Below are 9,331 nucleotides of genomic sequence, written 5' to 3'. Positions count from 1 at the left end.
ATTTATGTGACCTTATAGCTAAAACAAGCAGTGTATCCATGCCATTGATCCATTTCTCACATTTCTATGCACTAATCCACAGTACCCCTGGGAATAAATCCCATGTGGGTGCATAGCACATAAATGTGGTTTTAACGACTACCCTATCATATTTTGCTATTCTTAGCAGCTGATTACCTATTGTATAGTGTGCATCAGCAGCATACCCATCCATCAATATTTTATGATTTATTCAGCATTTTTCCAGATTAATGTTTGCCCTACAGAAGCTTTTGAAGCCATAATTCTATTAATAGCACTAATCACGCTTTGGCATCCAGCATTCCAGCCGAATATGATTTACAGTTCCATCTACAGTACCATGTATGAGGCCAGCCATTCATGTACAGTACCATCTACAGTGCCCTCTATAGGGCCATCCATCCATCCACAGTGCCATCTACAGTACACTGCATTCAGCCCGGAAATGGAGTACAGTACCATTCACAGTCATCTACAGTACCAGCCATTATCAACCCATTGTAATACAGCACTGTATATCAAAGTCAGCCAGCAGCCAGTCCTTGTAATCACAGCTGATCTACAGTCACTGGCCTAATGCACATGGGTTGTACAGTGTATCTCTTTGTACTGTATTACGATGGTGGGAACCACTGGTGTTCTGGCATGGCTGTAAAAAGTGCGCTCACCTCTTGCTGTAGTATTATTACATTATTCACCCAATACTACCATGTACCCTATTACATTAAACAGGCTACATGTGCGGTGTTTATGCATTATTCTCCCCGATACATTATAGAGCTACCAGCAGCCCAGCTGGGCTTGAATACGACAGCCCCGGCATCTCCGGCATGGAGATCCAAATTGGGATTTGGTCTAAGCTGTTGCCAATAATAGGTGGGTGGCCATACGTGGCACTGTAGGCCCTAGAAAAATATGAACAAATATGGAAAATCATACTGTATTTCTGGGGCCAGGCCCAATGGTGCCGGACCTATACATAGTGTGGAAATGTGTCTAGAGCACCACGCAACAGCTACTTAGCAGCTGGTATAAAATCAGTAAAAATGCGCAAAAATCCGGGAAATTTTGGGGGACCTGCTGTGGGTGGCAGAATACATGTGGCATCACTATATTACATTAGTGAATGGCCAATATGGCATTAATTAATAGGGGGTACCTTCAGGATCTACATTCCTGCCTATTTCCAGATCTGGGGTTTATTTATCCTTATTGTTGATGTTGGTACTAATGTAGCAGTCCAAATAGTGTGTAAGGAGATGAAGTTCTTGTCCCAATCATGTCTAGGTAACATGGGTTATCCATTGCTGCACAAAAATAGTTTTTCACTGCCAGCTCTAGGACACTTTTTCAAAATTTCCCATACTATTACTACACCATATTGCTTGCCATTGGGGGGTCTTACTCAACCATGTAAGGCTACATGTTTACATAAGGCCCGAGAGATTCTGAGCAGCAAGTGGCTAACTACTGCTTTTGGGTAGTACTCCTCCTACGGACCCCCCATGGCTACCACTTGTGTTACTATTGGTTATAACACACTCCCCTTAGTGTATATTAGCATGTCCCACCATGCACATCAATATTGGGCCCACCCAGACCACCCCTTGGTGACTTAGCACCAGCCCTCCTCAAAAACACCTATATCACACCACCCCAGGACAGCCAATGTACCTACAGCCCTAGGAACACTCCTAGCAACATCTTAGAACATACCCCATACATTCCTGAGCTTACCCCAACCACCCTGGAACACACTAAGCATCCCTGAACACCAAAGTCACCCACCCGGGACTGTGGCCACAGCCAGACAGTACTGGGGTTGAGCACAAGTTAGTGTCCCAACTGTCCAAAAAGGTCCAAAAATGCACTGAGTAGTGCTTTAACAGGCTGAGTGGACCAAAGCATGAGTGGGGTGACAGGTAGATGATGCATCATACATGGGGCATCATTGATAGTGTGTTTAGAAGTGTTTCAATGGCTGTAAGTCCTGGGATGATGTGTAGGTGTTTTTGAGGAGGACTGGTGCTAAGTCACCAAGGGGTGGTCTGGGTGGGCCCAGTATTGGTGCACAAGTTTCCGATGCCTAGTTCACGTTGCATCTCGCAGTCTGAAAGCATGCCAATCCAGACAGTTGGATAATAGACATTGTGCTGGAACCAACGTGGGTCAGGTATGAGGCATCGGAGCCGTAGACAATACTTGATATCAGCAATCGTATCATGTGGGTGAGCAACTGGTGGTCATGGGTGAGTGTCGTCGGATGGTACAAATGATAGGCACATATTTGAATGGACATCCTTCAATGTCAGCCCTCTTATGAATATATTCATCCTGGGAGGCGAGCGAGGGAGTGGGGCCCTCAAGGCAGAGAAATTCGCATTCAAAAAATCATAGTGAATGTAATGTAGGAAGAAGATTAGACCGGTCACAGGAGATATACACACAACATACAGGATGCTAAGAGGGTAACAGCTAGCATGTCTGCTACTCCAATAACTCAGGCAGACAGTGAGAAATGGTCTGGGGCAGTGCAGCAATCATGCTAGCAAAGCCTGTCATGGTCGCACAAGAAAGGGTACCCAGTATCTGCAGCAGGGTTTTCTGCCAGAGCCATTGTCTCGCTGTGAGAGACCAGATAGACATCAGAGTGCGATGGCCGTAGCCATCTCTGTTTGACTTTAATGTAATACCAGGTGGGTGACATCCCGCACGGGGAGTGCTAATGAGAAAACATGCATGACACACTTCGCATATATTGACCGCAACATACTCTTTGGTACCTCACATGACCATCTCATCGCTTTGGGTGCCACCAGGGATGTCTGAATGCTTGCTGAGTTTACTGAGTTTTGACAAGTTATGTGCCTTTATGTGCGCATTGACAAGAATTCCATGAGCTGTGCCATGACAAGATTTGCTCAAGGAATTCACAGGAAATTCACAAGAATGTATGTAGATGGATTTTTATCTGACTTCCACACACGAGCACCACAAAATCTGGTTTGGCTGTGTACCACCAGTCATCCCCAAAAACACCTGTTTCAACCCACCCAGGGACCACCCATTTACCTGCACCCCTATAAATACCTCAAAATACACATCCAACTATGCCCCATGTATGGCCAAGCATGTCTGAGCCACCCCAATGACCCATAGCCTACCTGCCAAAGCACTACTGTATTCATTTTCCGACCTTTTTGGACACGTTCGGACACTAACTCAGTACTGTCTGCCTATAGCTACTGACCTGGGGTAATTTTCTTTGGTGTCCAGGGATGCCTCGTGTCTTCCGGGGTGATTGGGGTAAGGTCAGGAATGTATCAGGCATGTCCTAGTTATGAGTGTTTCCAGGGGTGTGGGTATACAGGCTGTCCCTGGGTGGGGTGAAACAGGTGTTTTGGGGGATGACTGGTGGTAAGTTACCAAGGGGTGGTCTGGATGGTCCCAAAACTGGTGTGATTGTTGAGATATACTAATATATGTGAGAGGAAGTCTGTTCCAATCAATTGCAACAGAAATGGTAGGTGTGGGGGGTCCATAGCAGGAGTACTACCCGCAAGCAGCAGTCACCCATTACTCCAAAACTCTCGGTGTCTTATGTAAACATGTGACCACATATGTGATGAGTAGGACCCCCAGATTCAAAGTCATGTGGTGTAGTAATAGTGTGGGAATATGCGAAAAACTGTCCCAGAGCTGGTGGCGAAAATGATTTTTTTTTACAGCAAGGTGTAGCCCAGGGCACCTATACATCACTGGTACAAGTCTCCCATCTGATTTGCACTGTTTGAACCACTACATCAGTCACAATATTCAACAATAAGAACAAACAGACCCTAGATATGGTAAGAGGTCAAAATGCAGATCCTATATGTGTACAATCTTATATATTGCCTTATTTGGTAAGAGATGATGTAATGTAGTAATTCCACATGTGCACAGCTATCCATGGGTGGTCCTGTGAATTTTTCCTGGTTTTTCCTTTTGTTTTCCTATTTTATATCAGCTGCTCATGGCTCATCCATCTGTGGTGCTCTGGCACATTCTCAAGCTTATTCATAGCTGTAATGCAGTCCCATCAGGCCCCAGAAGTATATTCCAATTTTTCCATATTCTTCCATTTTTCTGGGGCCTCCAGTGCCAGGTATACCCAGCCAGCTATTATTGATAACTGCTCAGATCAAATCCCGATCTGGATCTCAATGCCGGGATGCCAGGGCTGTCATATTCAAGCTCAGCTGGCATCCCGGTGCAGCCTCAGGACAAAGGGCAAGACCATAATGCATCACATACCCTAATGCAGGATTAATGTAAAATGTACCTACATTATAATGCATGTCTAATGTATTATTCCTACAGGATAAGGTGTGTCTGGACCTTGCATAGGATAATTGACAAGGTCATTGACACGTTCACAGGCTGCAGAGAAGACCTTGTCATGCTCCTCCAATTATCAGATGCAGCAGGGATAGACCAGAAGGACACCAGAGATGCCCAGATACTCAGACACAGACACAGACACAAACCGGAGGCTAGTATATAGCAATAGACTAAGGACAAGTACATCCAGTAGAACAGTTACCAAAAATGCGAAACTGTTTGTACCTATTTGGTTATTGTGGCTACTGAAAGTGTCCGATACAATCCAATCCTAACACCAATATGTTGAATGTGAGTTCTGACTCCACATTCGTGATCATCTTACAGCTGCAAGATGGACTGGTAAGACCGCCAAATGAGTATAAGCACAAAATGTACCTGTAATGAGTTGCAATGGAGAAGCTAAAGTAGCAAACATGGTTCCACATCTGCATCTTCTGCCATTCCTGCCTCTCACTGGGGATGTCCTTACCAAAGACATTGTTATTCTGGCCATAGGCCTCAGAGATGACAATAGGGCAATTGATCAGAAGGAAGTCAGAGAGGAAGGCCTGAGGTGCATTGTTGACCCAGTCATCCCATTGTTCCTGCATCAGCCTGGATAGGTAGATGACTGCATTTCATATGAGGGAGAGTGGTGGGCTGTCGGTACTACAGAGACCATGGATATATCAGAGATGACAATGTCAGGATGCAAGCTACAAAACACCAGTCAATCGTCCGCAAACGATTGACGCATATGAAACCAGAGCAAGGAAGGATGACGTACCGCAAGAAACTCGCTGCATTGAACTCTCTTAGACTATGAACATTAGGATAAGGGTTCGTGAGGAAGGTGCCCTGCTTCATGTCCTTGAGGCAAAAGAGCAAGAACAGGATAACACATTGAGAGTTAGCAGTTGACCGGGTGAGCTCAAATCCAACACCTGGACCCCCACAGTAGATATGTTTTTGCTGTGGATCAATCATGACCTGCCAAGAACCTTATAAGAAATTGGGTATGTCAGGGAGAAGGCATGGATGCCATCAGGAAATAAGGAAGTATAAGATACAGTATATACTGTACAAAGTACAACAGAGCAGTCTTGAGCAAAGTCGACAGCAGGTGCAGAGGTCAAGTGCAGATGGAATGAGAAAACATGTCAACACTACACTACCGATTAGGCCGAGAGGGCACCAGGCCACTTGGGGCAACGGGGCTGGAAATAGAGGACGTGTTCTTGTGCTTGGCTATCTCGAGTTGCCTCTGCCAGATGAGTTCGGCCCATAGCGGGTTCGGGGGTATACGGCCGACTAATGCTCGTAAGACTTCAAGCCTAGTCGAGGAAGTGTCAGTCAGCGAAATGGATAGGTAAGCATTTACCGTACCATCTCCTCTTTTCATCATCCGTGTCGGCGAAGAACACGATCTCTTGGTTCATCGGGAACAGGATGCGGAAGGACCGTTCCATCCCGACGAGCGAGTCGTCGCCCGAATATCGCCCAGTTGGTACCATGGTTCCAGCTTCCTCGTCGTCACGGACAGCGAGTGCCTTCTTAAGATCGATAGTGGCCGTCGCGCGCTTGGTGACGTCGTTGAATGCTACCAAGCTCGCACCGATAACTCGGAACGGTCGCCGTCGCCAAGTCTATAAGGGAAATTGTCACATCAATGTCAGGCGCACAGTGCTTGATCAGAACCATACCATGCAATCGCCTCCAGACTGCGTCAACGTTCCTTCAAAGTATGTTTGCTTGTGCCAATGGATGTGCCTGAGACCGTCGTGGCATTCTTCCAGGCTTTGCGGGAGTTTGTCCTGCGGGATACCAGGAAGAGGGGGCAGTCGGAATATCTGAAGCGTGATTTCACCGACTTGGGTTGTTATCATCTTCGATGCCGTTTCCAGTCGCTGCCCCAGGAGAGGCAAACTCGTCTCGAATAGTTTCGTGTCGCATCGGCTCGCGACATCCTTGAAAGAGATGAATGCGCGGGCCAATACGCCGTCAGGCTTCAGATAGCGCGCGAGGTTCTCTTTGATTTCAGGCGGTGCTGGAGGAGGCACCTCTCGCAGACGGTTGGCCGCATGCGATGTCTTCTTTGGCGAAGAGAAAAAGCTCCTGAGGCCTCCTTTTGAAGGCGGTGGAGCGGGTGGTGGCTGGCGCACAGGTGGCGGCGGCGCCAGGGCCTTGCACATGGAGACGATGTGCGCGTCACGCCGCACTTTTAGCGTCAGCGTGAATTCCAACTTGGGATGTTCAATCCTAAACCGAGTTGAATGCGGGCAGGTGTTCCAAAGTAGAGATCCACGTACAGTTCAAACTCTTGACCAATATGACAGTCGCGTGATAATGGGCACTCGGGCGTCGTAACATAATGGATGCCGTTGTTCAGAGTGCATGTCATGACCGTAGGTTCCCGAGGTATCGGTACGCGCAGATCCTTGACACCAACGACTATAAGGTTTAGCCGTCAGTTACGATATGACCTTAGCGCCCCTTACCGACGCTCACCTTTTACAAAGACCTTGCCGTACGATTTCCCTGACTTGTCTTGTGCGCGGTACTCCTTGATTTGCTTCGCATACTCGTTCTATAGGAGGGTGAGATGACGGCGAGGGTAGTAGAAAGGGATAGTGATACCATATCTGACGGTCTCCTCACCGTCCTCCAAGCCTGCCCGCTGTCTAGATCACCGGCACTCTGCATATGCCTGATACGGTCAGTGTCGGATGACGCATATATCGTCTCTTCGCGCTCTCGAACTCGGTATCTCTGACACGCAACCTATTAGAGCGAGTGCAACGACAAGAACGATGCAGTACTCACGGTCTGCTCATTCCCGCCGCGTTTCCTCAGCTCTCTGTCTATGCTGTCGCCCAGCGCGTCATCTTCAGCCTCGAGCGGCACATCCAGCAACTTGCTATCCCTCATATCCGACGCCCGCCTCTGCGCGAGCATATCCAGCGCGTCCCCGGTGCTCATGCTGCGGCGACGGCTGGGTCTCCCAGCGATGTTGGCCGTCGAAGGCAGGCCGTGACCAAGGTTCGAGGTCGAAGGCGGTAAATAATCATCGTCCAGCTCCCTCCTCCGGGCTTCGCGCCTCTTCTCGATAATGAGCTCCTCGCGCGTGCGGATGGCGTCCTTGGCGGGGACCGGCGGGGGGATAGACGTCTCGCTCACGCTGCGGCTGCTCGGGAGGCTCGTGAAAGGGGTATTCGACAGCAGCGCGGTGTCGGTGACGGGCGGCCGAGCGCGCGATGCGGTGCCATTCCCCTCGTCCGCGTCCATCGACTCCTGCGTATCGTCGGTGCTCACGTCGTACCGGCCGGCCACGACGCCCTCCGTGACCGCCTCGATCTTCAGCCCCGCCCCCTGCTCCCCGCCGACATCCTCCATCAACCGATCGAGGGCGCTCAGCTCGCTCAGCCTCATCCCCGCCATCGACAGCCGCGAGCGCGCCAGCTCCTGCTCAAAGTCGACATCCAGCCGCGGCGCGCCCGCGTCCTCCATCGTGTACGCCCTCTTGGGTACGAGCGGGCGCGGGGGGTCGATGCTCTGGGGCTCGGGGTCGAGCGACATGACGCCGTCGTACGTCGGGTTGTCCGCGCGACAGAGGTGCGTCGCCTTGGGCGGTTCCTGGCCTTCAACCTTCTTCTCATCCGCGCTCGCCTCCATCGTCACGTCAGGCCCCGAGAGATCGTCCAGGTCGGCGGGGTCGACGGTGCCGCTGTTCGTCTCCTTGATCCAGACCTCCTCTCCAGGCGGCACCTCGTCCTTTGCCGTAGAAGCAGACTGGACGCACGGCGAGGCCGCACGATCGGGGGGAAACTCTCGCAGCGGGCTCTCCATGCTCCGCTTGGTCACGAGCTTCCGCTGCACGTCGTCGCGGCTGATCCTGGGGCTGCGCCGCCCCGACCCGCCACTCGGCTCCTCGTCCTCGGCGCCCGCGCGACCCAGGGGCGACCCCATGCGCTGGTACGGCGAGGACCGGCCGTTGGCGCTGCTGCTGAAATACCCGAGGGGTGAGCCGACGCGACCGAGCGCAGGCGAGGCGCGTCTGCCCAGCGGAGACGCCGGAGCAGGGGAATGAGAGCCCCGAGGGGCGAACAGCGGCTCCTGCCAGCCGCCGCCCAGGGAGAGCGGCACGATGGGCGAGGCCGATCTCGTAGGGGCAGACATGCTCGGCCTGGGCGACGGCGACGCGGACAGGCGGAGGGGTGCGACGGTGGGCAGCGCGGGCAGGCCGCGGGGCGACTCGGTCGGGCGGGTGAGCCCGAGCTCCTCCTCGAGGCCGGAGAGGGAGACCTCGGTGTGGCCGATGCTGAGGTTGGCGGGGTCGAGCGAGTCGGTGGAGATGAAGGAGAGCTCGAGGGCCTCGGGTTCGTCTTTGACATGTACATCTTCTATGGTATCAACATGGGCTGCGTCGTTGACTGAACGGTCAGCGCGGTCAGCAGTTGTGATACGGAACAATATAGGACGGAGAATGTACCTAGCTTCTGTTCTTGAGGTGTCTCCTCTCCAGAACTCCGTCTCCGCATATGGCTGTGCCCCGTGCTTCGGTCATGATACCTCTCCAGAGTAATAGCGTCAAGCTGAAGAGTCGCTGTACCATCCAAGGACGGCGTGCGCACCGCATCCGGTGGGAGGTCGTCGGCATCCGAGTGACCAACACGGTGGGGGACGTTGCGATCGTGGTGAAGAGTCCTGCCAAGCGGCACACCGCCCTCAGTCTCCGTGTCAGGGGGCAGAGGCGAGCCCGAGACGGGGGTATGCGGCGCATCGTCGGTGGCATGGGCACCGTCCTCGTCAGTAGCATTGCTCGCTTCGCGGGACTGCGCGACGTCAGCCTCGTGATGCAGTGCGTGGTCGTCGTCCTGCTCCTCGTCATCTCCGCCGTCCGAGTAAAAGGGATCCTCGTCGCGCAGCTCGATCGACTCTTGGTCAA

At 51.7% G+C, this 9,331-nt stretch overlaps 1 protein-coding gene across 1 annotated transcript; it reads right to left on the bottom strand.

Annotated features, from left to right (window-relative positions):
- Positions 1-5,498: 5,498 nt before the first annotated feature.
- Positions 5,499-7,691, bottom strand: GLOTRDRAFT_76289 (uncharacterized protein). The gene is made up of 7 exons (XM_007867978.1): positions 7,210-7,691; positions 7,024-7,155; positions 6,895-6,973; positions 6,696-6,837; positions 6,090-6,645; positions 5,773-6,032; positions 5,499-5,720 (listed from the first exon to the last, which is right to left on the bottom strand). The coding sequence occupies exons 1-7, from the start codon at positions 7,669-7,671 to the stop codon at positions 5,558-5,560; spliced, it is 1,794 nt and encodes a 597-aa protein (XP_007866169.1). The 5' UTR covers positions 7,672-7,691; the 3' UTR covers positions 5,499-5,557.
- Between the last annotated feature and the right edge of the window lie 1,640 nt (positions 7,692-9,331).

The sequence above is a fragment of the Gloeophyllum trabeum genome (genome assembly GCF_000344685.1).
Source record: "Gloeophyllum trabeum ATCC 11539 unplaced genomic scaffold GLOTRscaffold_00007, whole genome shotgun sequence".
In the NCBI taxonomy this organism is placed as follows: domain Eukaryota; kingdom Fungi; phylum Basidiomycota; class Agaricomycetes; order Gloeophyllales; family Gloeophyllaceae; genus Gloeophyllum; species Gloeophyllum trabeum.
Note: the sequence above shows the minus strand (reverse complement) of the source record. Positions and strands in the feature narration are given on the sequence as shown.

What these genes read in the sequence shown, in the direction of transcription:
- GLOTRDRAFT_76289 (XM_007867978.1), bottom strand. Translation starts at nt 7,671, where the DNA reads ATGGACGCGGACGAGGGGAATGGCACCGCATCGCGCGCTCGGCCGCCC. An exon ending in AGTCTGGAGGCGATTGCATG is followed by an intron (nt 6,033 to 6,089) that starts GTATGGTTCTGA and finishes TTTCCCTTATAG; the next exon opens with ACTTGGCGACGGCGACCGTT. An exon ending in GATGATGAAAAGAGGAGATG is followed by an intron (nt 5,721 to 5,772) that starts GTACGGTAAATG and finishes TTCCTCGACTAG; the next exon opens with GCTTGAAGTCTTACGAGCAT.